Source organism: Protopterus annectens, chromosome 6.part0 (genome assembly GCF_019279795.1).
Source record: "Protopterus annectens isolate FY-2018-M chromosome 6.part0, PAN1.0, whole genome shotgun sequence".
Classification (NCBI taxonomy): domain Eukaryota; kingdom Metazoa; phylum Chordata; order Ceratodontiformes; family Protopteridae; genus Protopterus; species Protopterus annectens.
The window spans coordinates 42,633,162-42,648,279 of record NC_056737.1 but is presented as its reverse complement, the minus strand read 5'-3'; the positions used below and the strand labels follow the sequence as shown (position 1 = coordinate 42,648,279).

Below are 15,118 nucleotides of genomic sequence, written 5' to 3'. Positions count from 1 at the left end.
AGCTACATGAAAGAAAACTGTGCTTGCGTGTGTATATTATTAGTCATTCTCTTTAACAAACAGGCCTCAGCTGCATCCAGCTACAACTTTGCCTCAGTATCAGACATTGTCTAACAAGGGAGTTTGCTTCCGCCTAGTACTGCAACAGTGACCCATAACCATTTTCTTTTGCCTTCCAGAGACTTTGTAGATACATACATATAGGAGATGAGCACCTGTGTCTTAATACATGTCTTATTGAACTGTCTGACTTGGTACAAATTGCCATTTTCTGTACAATGTGTACAGTAAGTGAAATGAACTTTGAGTAAATGTAGTCAGTTTTGGTCTATAAAACATGTCAGATATGTGACTGTATTTAAGAGTAGATTGACTGTTTTTTCATTTACAAATTAGGATTTACTTTCGTAAGATGTCATTGCGATTCTTCATACTTCACTCCTTGTAACCTGCATATATCTTGAAGTGACATTATTATAATTTCTCATTTCCCTGTAGGACACAGCTGGCACACATGTTGAAGAAGTTGTTCTTAATATGGAAGAGGAGTCTGGAAGTAACATGCACCTTACTGAGATTCTATCAAACAGTGAATCAACAAATACAACAATGCCAGAACCAGAGGCAGTGGAAGAAAATCTGACTACAGAGGACGAAAGATACACACTTGATATGATGACCACATCAAATCCAGACTGCTTACAGACTGAACAGACAGATGAATTCAAGTCACTTAACAATGAAGAGTTTTCAGAAGATGAGGAAGAGGAAGAAATGTGTACGCATGAAACAGAGCGCTTAATAACATCATCTATCATGGATCAAGCTGGTGCCATTGTTGAGAAATTCATTACAAGTATCTCTAGTAGAAGCAGTTTGGCACTGGAAGATTCTGAATCTACAGGCTCCCCCACTCTTTTGTTAAGAAGTAGTAACAGCAGTTTCCTCAGATCCAAAAACTCCGAAAAGGTGAGGTGCAGCACCATGTCTGAAGGTCAAAGTGATTCAGCTGCAGAGGAGGCTCCACATTTTGAGACTGCTAACACCCAGAATGGTAGTGAATCAGTTCCTGATGCGGTTTTCTTTGATGCAGATAACCTAGAAAATCCTGAGAAAACAAGTAAGAAAGAGTCAGCCTTGTCAAAGCAGGAAAGACTTCTTATCAATAAAATTAAAAATTACTATGAGCATGCAGAACATGAAAATGCTACCTTCAGCATCAAGAGGAGAGAAAGTCTATCCTATATTCCTTCTGGACTAGTAAGGAGCTCTGTGTTTCAATTCAGCAATGGTCCTGAGTCAAGTCCTGAAGACGGTTCAAGCAAACAAGGTAGCACTTCTGCAGATTCAGCTGGAATAGTGTATCCTTTGAGTATTGGTAATACTGAAAACACAAACACCACCTGGGACTCTCCATCTTGGATCTCTGCTAAGGATGCTGATTGTCCCACTTGTGAATTTAGTCCTACATTTCAAAATAGCCATAAGGCTAATAATCCAGAGGAAACTAAAAATAATACTATAGAAACTGCCAGTGCTCCTAAAACCCTTCAAACTGATGAAGAATTTAAATGTTCTTCTGAGATGATTAATATTTGGAGTAAAATGGAGCAAGATATGAAAGGAGTCTTGAGAGATGAAAATCATGATAGCCACACTACACAAAATGGGGAATATTTGTGTAATTCTACTTACAACAAAGATAGTTCAACTTTGTTTCCTATTAACAGTCACAACTCTGTCGACATTCCAGATTCTGATAAACCACTCCTGAATACTGAGGAAAGTAACTTGCACAGCTTAAGTGAAGACTCCTTTATGTCTTCCCCAGAGAGGTCATCTCACAGCCAGTCTTCTACTGATGTGTTTGTCACTCATGATGAAGAGCTTTCAAAAACTTTTAGGCCAACAAACAAGTTATCCCACCACACTGTTGACAGAGAGCTATTTAAGGATGTGCCTGAGCTGAAAAATAAGGTTTTGAACTTGGCTAGACAATACAGCCAGAGAATAAAGACTAACCATCCAGTTGTAATAAAAAGACTGAAACATGCTGAAGAAGATAGAGAGCTGCCATCAGTAGAAGAGGAAATACTAGGTGAAGAGCAAATAGGTAAGCAAACCTGCTTGACAGGTTTCTGTAGCTCTGCATTTTGGTGTCCATTGTAAAGGAGACTGTAATCAGTTGTACTAACCCTGAAGGTTTAATTTAATAGATAGCTTCATTTTAATTAAGTAGCCTAAATGACTTTTGCATCCTTTGTCAAAACACTTTCACCTGTTTGCCTATTTTCATTTGCATTTTATTCAGGCTATTTTCATTTGCATTTTATTCAGGTGGTTGTAGGAATATTGCTCAGTATTCAGTTAGTCTAACTGCACTGTTCACATGAGAGCCAACATGCCAGTGCATGTATGCATACGTGTATGTATGTTGCAGGTGTGCTGGGGAGGTCTGGCCTGGCAAAAACTAGAATGTTTGTCTGTATGCCTACATATCCCAGGTAACTTTTTTTAGCTAATGTTTCAAGGTTGCACATTTCTGAAACTCTTACTCAGAGAAATTGTATTCAGCTTGATGTACTTTATACGTATATCATGTAACTCAGAAATGAAAGAGCATATTTATATGCTCTGGCCTTTGTAGCAGATTCTCATAATGCATATGCTGGCATCATGGAAATAATAATGTTAAGAAATAACACTCTGACATTATAAAAAAGGCAGACGATTACTTTTTTTTCCTATTAAATAATGACTGTCCATTAACATTCAAAAACATGCATGCTGATTGGTCAGCCCAACCAATATGACCATTGTAAACCCGGACTTTCTTTTATTAATATTTGCAACAGAGATTCCAGCTTTCTTCTGTCTTTTTTTTTTTTTACATATCCGGACACTTCAGAAGTACGAGAGAGATCGGACAAAGAAAATACAAGGATAATTACATATGTTATGCAAAACTAATGAAGCATAACTGATTATCCTTGAATTTTCTATACCCTCGCTCTCACTTAAGTCTGAACAGTTCCAGATTTCAAATTCATCTGCAACTAAGATCTTTCTTTCTGCATTGCTTCCTTTCCTCAACAGTGATATACTGTGTGAGCATGGGAATGTAAATCTCATACGCATGTGCAGTACATCAAGAAAGCCCTATGATACTGGGGAAAAACATGGAAGAGCATTACGGCACCATTATACAAGGACATTATTTAATAAATGTAAGTAACTTTTTTCTTAAATAATGTCATTGTATAATACCAATAACCCATGGCTGGGTGTGGGTAATGCTGTATTTACTCACGGTTGGCTTTGTTTGGTCACGAGGGCGAAGCCCTCTTGACCAAACCACAACAACCATGAGTAAATCCGGCATTACCCACACCCAGCCATGGGCTATTGCTATAATAACCAACAGCAACTCTATTTTTCTGTTTGCAAATAAGGAAACATTATTCCAGAATTGCCATACTGTTAGTTTAAAAGAACACTTAACTAGCCATCTGAGCCTTTCACCTTTTATGCACAATTGTTACAGGTTATATTAAGATTTTCTGATTATTATAATGATATCACTTAATTTTAACTTCGTAATTTTTCTAAGAACTGACATTTTATTTTTTACATCAAATATTCTTAACATTTTGAACAGTTTTTCTCAGATGAGCGTTATCTGAAATAACAAATGTGTGATGCAGTCTAGAAGTGAATCTTTAGTAAAACAATATACAATGCCACATTTGCCCCTGCAGAAAGACTGCATTTGCATCTAATGAGTTGCAGAGTACATATGCTAGGGTGTGCAGTTATTAAAAGAATCAGGAAACTCACATTTCAGCTGTACTATGCAAATCACAAATAAACATTACTTATATGCGATCTTAAACAAATAGCCTTGTATAAAATATGTGTTTGGTGATATTAGAATAGCTGCATTACAACATAAGGTGTCACTGCACATTAGTCCTTGGTCTGTAGGTTTGTACCATCACAAACAGAGGCTTTCTAGCCTTTCTGCTGTCTGAAGCAGAGATAGAAAAGTAATATGGCTGCAGTTGTTGCAAAGAATTCAGTTTGAGGTTACAGAACTGTAAGCAGTAATGAGCACACCATGCATTCTTTGATAAACTAGCTGTACCCTGTATCACGGGACATGCAACTCTGACCCTCAAAGGTATTATTAAGTTATTTTTTAAGTAATGATGGAATTTAAAACACATTTCCACTACACTGGTTAGACAGATGATTTTGTTATACACAAAACTACTTTGTTATATAAGGTACACTTTACTTTCTTGTTGCATACTCTGCATGTAGTAAAATCAGTTACAATCTAAGTATGTTTTTTAAGTAGCACTGAATTTGTTTGAGTCTAACAGAAATTGCTAGTATTTCTTTACACAGACACTGGAACACAGATGTGTGGTATAACATGTTTTATTGAATCAACATAATATTTCTTTACATGAATTCATCAGTGCATTTTTTTTGTATTGTTTCTCCCTCTTTCTGCCACCGTGCTCACAACAATATTGTTTCAAGATTTACCCAGGGTATCTTGCATCCCTGATAGTCCACAGTCAGTATAAGAACTTATTTTATCTGACATAGGTAGAAGTCCTTGCCAAAGATGCAAGTTTGTCAGTTTTCATTTATTGGGGGGGGGGGGGGGGGGATAGTCCATGCTCAAGCTGACATCAAAGTCAATTACTGCATAAAGAAAACGTCATAGTATCTGCAATAATATTGTCAGACTCCATGCTATTATTTAAACAGTTAATTTGTGAAACACCTCAAGCATGAATTATTGAATTCCTAACTTCCATGCTCGGATAAATTTCTTGAAGAATGTGCCTGTAAACTCAGTCAAGCAGTCATGCATAGCAATATTTGACCCCAGTCCTCAGTGCAATTCTCAAAGTATACTTAAAAATTGTACTAATTATAAATAAGCTTTCTAGCATTCATTCAGATAAGCAACAGTTACAAATGAGAAATGCCTTAAAATAGAATAAATGTCTCTAGGCATTTTTCTAGTGATATCACCATCTCAAAGCATTCAAACAATACTATTAACAGATCTGATAATTCTCTGAAAGGGTGTTTTACTAGTGCACTCAGTCTTGACCCAGTCAAAAATATTGGTTAAATGTAATGACTGTAAGCTTGTTGCCATACTAACTTGTTTATAGCTATAAATATTTTGGCTTTTGGATGACGGGCAGGAGTGGGTATTTTAGAGTGCATGCATAAAATAGATCAAGATTAGTTATTTGCAAAGAGCTATGAAGTAATAACTGCTAAGCTTGATAGTGTCCATCAAAATAATAAATTGCGGGTGACATTAGGTTATAGAGCTCCCTATATGAATATGGAAGAACAACTGGCTTTTCCTCATACCTTATCAGAATGTTGTCACAGGCACATACTATGCTTTTATTATATCTTATCCCATTGTAGAATGAATAAAACATACAAGCCATTAAGCTTATGGTTTGGAGTTCTTGGATATTACTTGTAACAAAATATGAAATTTAATCAGTTTTCTTACTAGAATGGCCTAATGCTCAGTATTTGATAATGCTAGAAACTTGATCCACAACAAATTGTACCAACTGGCTAATTGAGGTCATCGTGCAGTTTCTTTTGAAATAACATCTTTCAATAACTGTTAGGTGGTAATTACATTGCACAAAGTACTGTAGTATTTGATGATGTAAGTAAAGACTTGACTTTCACACATTGGGACAAACTCTGAGCAAGTTTTGACATTTTGGAGACTGTATATTTGACTTTGTTAATGACAAAATTAACAAAGCAAGTATGAAATCATTTGAGTTATTCTTTTTCTTAAATGTAGATATATCCTGATCTACAGGAAATATCTTATAGACTTAAATAAGACCACTGAAAGTAAAGTATCATAGGAATTAAAGTAAGCTATTAGGAATTCATGATCTCAGTATGAACACAAAAAACTTTCATAAATATGATAAACACTCAACAGGTACCTTTCTGAAATATGAAACAGTTCTGAGCAACACTCAAAAGTAAAGTCACAGAACTAGAACTGATGATGTATATGTCTGATTATGGTATCTCAGAGAATTCACCTTACTGCCACCTACAGCAGTTTTAGCATTAACAAGGGTATAAGGAGCACTGATCTTCCCTTCGGATGGTACAAGTGGGGTGATGGGCTTCTGCAAAACACATTAAAAGTGATGCAGTGAGTTTTGATTTTTGCATTTTGAGTTTGTAATCACTGCTTTGTGATGTCACTTTGTATCTGTTGATTGATAATCTCTCATGTTTATATCTTCGAACTTTCTTTGATATTTTTGCTCCTCTGCTTCTGTTATCACGAAGTAAATGGTATAGAAGACTTGCTACATAATTCTGCATCTTATTAAAATATTTTTCTTATTAATATCAAGAATTCCCTTCTACATCAATAACATGGGCAATTCATTCCTCTTTACTGAAACCATACCAAAGGATTGTAGAAGGTCATACAAGCAAGTGTAAATAATTACAGACTCATCTTTTTTAACATGTGTAGTTCTTAAGCATTACATTATCAATTGTTACCACAGAAAGATTATGCCTGTACAGACATGAGATTTTTCAGAACAAAACTTGATAGAAACTAGGTTATCTTTAATAAGTCTTTTACTTATTTATTTAAATTTGGATTTGTTGACCAGGGTAGAAATGACCAATTTCAGTCTCAGCCAAAGAAAGAAAACATTCAGACAATAATCCAATTATACAAAGATGGCAAGGTGTAACAAGTTTTAAAAATAGAGTTTCATATTATACAGCAACATATATGTAAAATTATACACATATGGGCACAGGCAGTAGGGTATGTAACAATATATACATAAATAAATATATGAGTTGCAGAAATAATAGCAATCAGAGGGGTGCAGTAGAGAGATGTGGTGGTGGTGTGTGAGTTACAAGTGTGGCTGAGTTTGGGTTATGCTGTTTTCTGGAGAAAGGCTTTAAATTGTGCCCAGAAGTTGGGAAGAGAATGTTTCTTTGAGATGTGGATGGATAGATTCACAGACATTAGAACCTAGTGTGGAAAAGCACTGGTCTGTACACTTTGTGTTAGGTGGTCACAGTGAAGGTGCTCATTGGTCAAGATTTCAGAAGTTGTAGTGTAGGGGATCTGTTACCAGTTTGGATATATGGTTATTTAAAAGCTTGAATAGTTGAGTATAGAAGAAGGTCAGTTTCTTGTTCAACTGGTAGACATTTTGCTTTTTGTAGCATTTTTCAATGTTTGTCTTCTTTTGAACAAAGGGAGAGGGGAGTAACATATCTGAAGATTATATTATTGATGGTTGTGTGCTATTAATGGAAGATCATATTGTAGTCGGGATAGTAGAACACCTTTCCCTATTACTATTCTAAAAGTAGTTTTTTTTTTTTAATATAAGCTAGGGTCTAGATGTTGGTATTCCAGTGTTACAATATAGCTGGATTTGTATGAAGCTTTGACTCCATAACTTTTCACAGTATTATAACCATCTTAAAATTACATAAGTCATGTGTTACAAATTTGATAATTAAATGACTGAAGAATAGACGAGTGCAAATCCTGAGCATAAAAAAAAAATCAAAGATTTCCAATTCTTGATCAGCTGTTATAGTCTTCTATTGCACAGTCCCGCAAGGATCATTTTTAAAATCTGTATGATGCCAACATTTTTGCCAACAGTTACTTCTTATTGTTATCTAAGTATTTTGATGACTGTAAAATAAGTGCATCCAAATTTCAGCTGTGTTCCAGTTTGATATTGGAAGAGGGCCAGTTATCACACAGATCATGCTTGACAACTTCTAGTTCTTGGAAGTTAATGAAACAAAAGATCTGGGTATTATAATTTGGAATACAATGGACTTCAAGACTAACATAAAATATAAAGCAAAATGGTTGAGTAGTAGTATTTTAAAGGATGATTTCTATATCACTTTCTAAAGTATTCACTAAATTATATGACTTTTTTAAACAAGAAACATATTTATGAATTATCACTTATGACATAGGCAAGCGTACATTATATAAATGAAAACAAACCAAAGTTGACATATTCTCAGTTGCAAACATTATAAATCACTTATAATCTATATACAGTCATTGTCAGTCAGCCTTTACATAGCTGATTCAATTCCTGCCTTCCATTAAAACTCATTCCTCCTCCAAAGCAATATTCTGTATGTGTTTTTTCCACAGTTCTCGTTTTTTTGTGTGTAATTTTCTCCTACCCTTTTCTAAAGATCTCACTTCCAGTTATTTTATCTTTGTTATTATATTCACTACTTCTAGTACCAACTGTTTAGTCTTTGATTTCCATTTTTTAGTAATTGCTTTGTTGGCAGCCACCAGAATTAAACTCAACAAGGCCTTACTATGTCTAAACAATTCCAATTTTGTATCACAGCAAAAAAAATAAATAATTTCCGTAGTTACACCAGTTTGCTCACCAATATTTCTGACAAAGTAGTCTGCAGGGAATATTTAAAAGTCTGCCAACTCATTACACTCCCAAAAATATGCTCCCAATTACCTCATTCTTCCTCATCACGCCTCAACATTTGCAACTGACCTGAAGAAAAATTATTTTAAATCTGCTTGGGGTACAGAAATATCTATGCAAACACTTGCATGCAGAGTTCCTAAATCTTCTAGACTTTGTTGCATATTTGGGTGCCATACATGTATCCTTCCATTATTTATTTGGGAATTGTTTATCCAGTCTCTAACCTCCACTGATCAACTCCTATAGTTATCATGCAAATTGTATATGTCCTACCAATTATCTCTTTTTTAACAGCAGCTTCTGTTCTAGATTCTACTAAAAACTCTGCCAGTGCTGGTCTTTCACTTAGTATACCCCTATTTCTTTTTCTTTGCCTATACTCTGATATCAATCCAATCTTTAATCAGGAAGGCAATCTGTAGTCTCCAGTCCAAATGAATTCTTAGCCTCTTCTTATCCTCTTACCTTTCCCTGTCTAGTTATTAGCTCCCAATATCATGGTTTCTGCAGTAAATTGCACCATTTTTGCCTGTTCTCTGCTCCCCTAATTGCAATCATCCCTATCGGCAGAATCTTCTTCTGATACTTTATAAATATAATATTCTTTATGGATATTGTTATTCTCAATAAAGATCTGCATTTTGATTAGTGTCTTCCAAGTATCCTTTGCTACCACAACAGAATCCCTTTTAGTCCATACTACTAAGTACTTTATTTTATCATGTCCTCATAAATGTAAGTATTGCTGAACCAGTTCATCTGTGGGTTATTGCCTTTGTTTTATCTTCATTAATGTTGTATCCTGTAAAGGCTTGGAATTGTCACAGAATGTTCCACAACACTGAAATGTCCTTTTCTGGTTTTATCAGGTATGAAATAATATCATCTGCAAATAAAGCCAATGTTTTTTGATTACCATAAAGAGTTATATCCTTTAATTTCTGAGTCCATTATTTTCTTTGCCAGTGGTTCTAAATATAACAGAAATAGCAAAGGGAAAATATGAAATCCCTGCCTTGTTCCTCTGATCAAGCAGAACTTATCAGAGAGTAACCTTCCACTTTAATTTTTGCCTGTGATCCCTCATATATCCTCCTAATCAACCTTATAATTTTATAAGAGAATGCAAATGCTTCCATTGTCCTACTCATAAAATCCCAGCTTACTCTGTAGAATGATTTGACTCTATCAAGACTCACCAACAAAGGACTTCCAAGATGGTTGCATATTAAGTACAACTTAATTCTTGCTCTCTTAGTGTAAAAACAGAAACTTAGCAGAGAAAGCCAGTGGACCTAAATTGCTGGGTAAATTTGAGTAACTGGGTAGTAAATGCACTGCTTGGATGCCAAAAAAAAAGAAATATTGAGAATGTGAAGTAAAATCAGCTACAAAAGGTGACAAAGAAACACTGACAGAGAAAAGTACTGCCACTGCTCAGCAAAAAAGCAGTGGAAGCTCGAGACATGATTTCCAGTAACCTAGAGGAAAGTATAAGGCAACTGCATATAGACCTAATTAAAATAAATGAAACACTGATGGAGTATATCAACTCAAACAATAAAATGCTGGAAAAATGGAAGAAGCTTTTAAATAGATGTTCAGATAAGGTGATAAAACTGCAAAACTCAGAGGTCAAAATGAAGAAAAGGCTGGCTGAATATGAGATTGCACAAGAAGAGATATTTAAAAAATAATACAGTTAGAGGACAGAGCACGTAGAGAAAACCTGAGATTTTCTACTGTACCAGAGAAGCTGGAAGGAACAGACTACATTCATTTTATGAAAGCACAAATAAGCAACTGGACTGGTATTCCACAACAGGAATTAATTGAAAGGGCACATTGTGTGTATGCCCCAAACCTGGCTATGAAAAAGCAATCTAGACCGTTAACAGAAAAGATGCAATGTTAATAGCAGGAGGAGTTAATTTTGACAAGAATGTGACAGAAGGACAAAGTACTTTTAGGAGACAGCAGAGTGTTTGTAGAGAATGACTACTCATTGTACACTAGGCAGAACAGGAATACATTTACTCCATTATTAAGGGAATGTTGAGAAACAGGCATAAGATTCACACTGCCATACCCAGCTATCTTCAAAATATATCTCCCCGGAGGGACAAAATAATTTTTTGATGAAGTACATGCTAAGGAAGAAATACAAAAGTTTGTCCAACAAAAAGTGAGCTTTGAAACAGAAGGAGATTCTGCTTTTTATTCTTCTGGTAATAAAGACCACAGAGAGACTGCACCAGTTAAACCTTTCCCAATTTTTTCAACAGAAAATGCTTGAGAAAATGAAAAAAGCACAAGAGTCGACTAGAAGAATTGAGAGTAAGATGGAAATGAAGTAGAGATAGAATTTGGGAGATGAAGATGAACAGGAATAAAATCTGTGGGATTGCAAAGCAATAATTATATTTGTGAAGCATGTCAGAACAAGAAAATCTGGAAATATTGGACTTTCTTGGACTTTGTTAAAATTTTAGGGGACTCTGAAGCATATGCCCTACTTCATCTCATTAATGTTTGGAGAATAAAACCAGTAACATGGAAATTGATAAATGTGGGATTACAAAGCAATATTTATATTTATGAAACATGATAGAACAAGAAAATATCTGGAAATATTGGGGGACTCTAAAGCATATACCCTACTTCATATCATTAATGTTCGGAAAAATGCTCAGGAGAGGGGGAGAGGAGGGAAAAAGTTAATTTTTTTGCTTAATGGTATTGTTTTAATAGTGCACAGTTTTCTTTGCGTGCTATAAAGTTTTTCAGTTATTTTTAAATGGGTGCTCCAGTTTTTTTTCTTTCTCCTGTCTTCTTTCTCCTTGTTCAGTTTTAAGAAATGTAGGCACTGCAAGAAGAAGAAGAAAAATCTGGTTAAAAGTACATGACAAAAGAAAACATGAATGTGCTTTTTCTCAGTCCTGCATAGGGGAGCAACTAGGGTAAGGCCCTTAGCTTAATCTAGTAACAAGATTTGAGAGAAAACAATTCAATGAAAAAGAATATTGAATATTATAAGGCTTTTCTTCTAGTAAATAACCATATGCTTGGCAGTTTTGCGTGTGGTTTTCATGTCTGTGGGAGACAATCTGATAAAGAGAAATGGCTTGGAGAAACTGTTTTCCCAGCTGAGAGCACTATAAAGATAAGACAAAGCCTGACAGGACTTCGTAGAACCACAGGCTGTGCCATGCATCTTAGCATGGATAACCTTTCTATTAGGTTATCTGTAGTCAGTGTGTGTGTGTGTGTGTGTGTGTGGCAGTCAGTTTGGAACATTTCTTACAATTAAGAGGGTAAAACTTCAATATTTGAAGATTTACGTAGTTTGGTGTGTTATTATTTAGTCAGTAAGTTGTGGGGGGTATTGGGGTATGTGTGTGTGTTTTTGAGGAGTTTCAATAAAACAAAAAGTTTTGTAAGATGTGACATAGGTGCAAATGGAGATGACAACAAACAGCTGTATAAGATATTAACCTGTCAAACAGTATATGCATGTAACACAAAAATTGGAACTAGACATTTAATAAAAAAGCTGCTATACATAAAAGGTTGGAATAATAACATTTCAAGAAAATTATGTTTTCTCTAATGTCTTTAAATGTTAGTGGTCTCACAGATGAATACAAACAAGAAAGAGTAGTGGACTGTATTAAAAATGTAGAGTGCAAATAGCTGTGCTACAGGAGACATACTTGGAAAGAACTGAACATATGAATTTGATAAAGATTTTCAGGGTGGTTATTTAGTGGAATACCTGGGGCAAAGGAAAAGAGGAGTACTTATATTAATTGCAAAAGGAGCTCCAATAGTGATAGAAGAGAATAAAAAAGATAAAGGTAGATTTCTGGTATTAAGGGGCTACTGGCAATGGAGGAGGATTATACTGGCATGTATTTATATTCCACTGAAAAGTGCTATAATAGAGCTTAAGAAAATTCTGGAAGAAATGGTCAGCTTTCAGCAAGGAATATTACTTATAGGTGGGGACTGGAGTTGATCCACAACAGTGAAGATGTGTGTTGGGGGCCCAGAAGGGAAAATATAACAAAGGAGGGCAGATTTTTGAAGAAATCTATGAAAATATTTGGCTTGGAAGATGTGAATTCAGTACTGGAGTTTGGAGTGAATTTACATGTTATTCCCAAAAGTACAAAAACTAGGCTAGACAGAATTTACATTTCACAGGAACATGTTCATTTAATTGAAGGTCTTGATATGTATCCAGTAACTATTTCAGATCGTGCACCAATAATAACTAAAATAAAAACACAGGCTAATGAAATAAAAATGAGACAGTCCACTTTCTCATATATCTGTTGAAAGGAGAGGAATTTAAGGAGTGGGTAGTGGAAATTATTTAGGTGCTATTAGAGAAGACATACATTTCTTCTGAAAATGTAGCTATGGGGTGGGATAAAATTAGAGTGTAAAAATAGGGTGGAAATGAAAGGAAGATGTGGTTAAGAAGTAATAAGAATTATTTAGAAGGACTGTCAAATGTTAAAGTATTAGGCTACTTCTTGATTACTCTTCTCCTTTAGAATTAGAGTTAAGAGATAAAGTAGATGTCAACTTTAAAGAACTTAGTAGCCGTTTTAAAGCGGACTATTGTACCCGCAGATTACGTAATATATGTTTACAAGTTAATGCCTTCAGCGAAAGACTGAAGGCAACAAAGATGCGTAAACTGCAAAGAGACTTTCAGGACTTTAAATTAAGGCAGGTATTTGTTTGGCCTAGAAACAATAATGCTACGCATAATGACATTGTTGGCTCTCGTGGCAACATAAAAAACATTCAACACTTTGTTTCTGCAGAAGAAACTTCCGCTGCAGATAATATCAGTGATACTTTGTTGCCAACAAATGCTAATCTGCATACTACTAGTTTGGAGGGAGCTAATACTAGTGTTGTTGCTCCTAATTTGACTGACACGCCCCCTCCGAACCAATTAGCCTTGACAAAAACTATTATTAATCCAGGAGCCAGACCAAAAGATTCCAGTGTTGTGGTTCCTTTGGATTCCTCGTCAAAAAACTCTTTACCATACCCAGTAAAGCAAAGGTTTCAGAACAGAGGACGGTCTACGAGTCGAGGCCCAAGGAAAAGGAAGCTATCTGTGGACAGCTTCCAATCCACCGGACGAATAACGAAAAAGTGACTGGTCTATTGTATAATTATTCCGACTATAGTTTTTCTGATGCTGAAATTTCTCTTTTGAACCGTGGCTTGAATTTTATTCCAGCCTGTTCGGACACACTCACTAATGTTTTAATTACTTTAAGAATGTTTTGTAGACGGGTAGCTTTAAAAGTTTTCTTTAAAGATAAATCTGCTTCAAACACTCATGATACATCCACTGTTTTTAAAAGAAAAAGTACTTTTATACCTCAGCTACCCCAATGTGTCGAATGTTTTTTGCATATTTGTGAGCAAGATTTCTATGAATTATTTTCCACCAAAGTGAAACCCACATATTTTAACCTAAATCTAGATGAATTTAATTCCTTAAAACATTTAAAACAGATTGATAAAATCTCCATTAAACCTGCTGATAAGGGAGGAGGTATTGTGGCACTGAATAGGGCTGACTATAATACTAACATGTGCATAATGCTCACTGATGATTTGACTTACACTAAAATTGATTTATGCAGAGTGATGACTATCATTAGAAGTGTACAAGATATATTCTATGACCTGCTCATCTGCAGGCAAATTAATGAAGATATGTATGGCTTTCTTTTGATTGATTACCCCACCATACCCATTATCAAAGGACTTCCGAAAATCCACAAAAATACCTTTCCCATCCCACTACGACCCATAGTATCAGGCGACCGCTGGATTACAGCACATGCTTCTTGTCTTGTAGAGTTTTTACTTAGACCAGTGGTGGATTCCTTTGATACCATTTTAAAAGACACCTATCACCTACTAGCGTGTTTGTCAGAAATACAACTGGATATCCAACACAATAATTATATCCTAATTACTTTAGATGTAAAGAACCTATTCACCTCAATTCCCAATGATTTGGGCATTGAGGCTATAAGAGATATTTTACAGTTTCATAACTCTTTTTCCAATGACAAACAGCTACTGGTATGCCAATTATTGGATGTTATACTAAACAATAATGTTTTTATGTTTTTAAATGAATACTATTTGCAGAAATGGGGGGTGGCGATGGGTACGCCATGTGCAAACACCTACTCCAACCTGGTTGTTTTGGCCTGGGAACGTACTCATCTGTTCACCCACCGCCTGTTCACTCAGATAATTACTTACAAACGTTTTGTGGACGATATTTTTATTATATGGAAAGGTACAGAGTCAGACTTTATACAAATGTGGAATTACCTTGAGAGCACTTCCACGTTTTTACGCTTCACCATGGAATGCTCCAATAAATCTATTAATTTCTTAGATGTTACATTAAGTATTAATGATGATGGTACCATAACTTCAACTATTTATCGTAAACCTACATGGAGGAATACACTTTTATCTTTTGACAGTATGCACCCTAGGTA

The 15,118-nt window shown here is 35.3% G+C and overlaps 1 protein-coding gene across 4 annotated transcripts in view; it reads left to right on the top strand.

The window, feature by feature from the left end:
• LOC122804151 (pleckstrin homology domain-containing family G member 3-like) overlaps window positions 1-15,118 on the top strand; it is a 1,602,862-nt gene that overhangs the window by 1,510,998 nt on the left and 76,746 nt on the right. For all 4 annotated transcript variants that reach the window (XM_044073839.1, XM_044073837.1, XM_044073836.1 and 1 more), the window contains one exon: window positions 499-2,113. In XM_044073839.1, coding sequence (XP_043929774.1) covers window positions 499-2,113 — 1,615 coding nt within the window. The remainder of the gene's footprint in view (window positions 1-498; window positions 2,114-15,118) is intronic.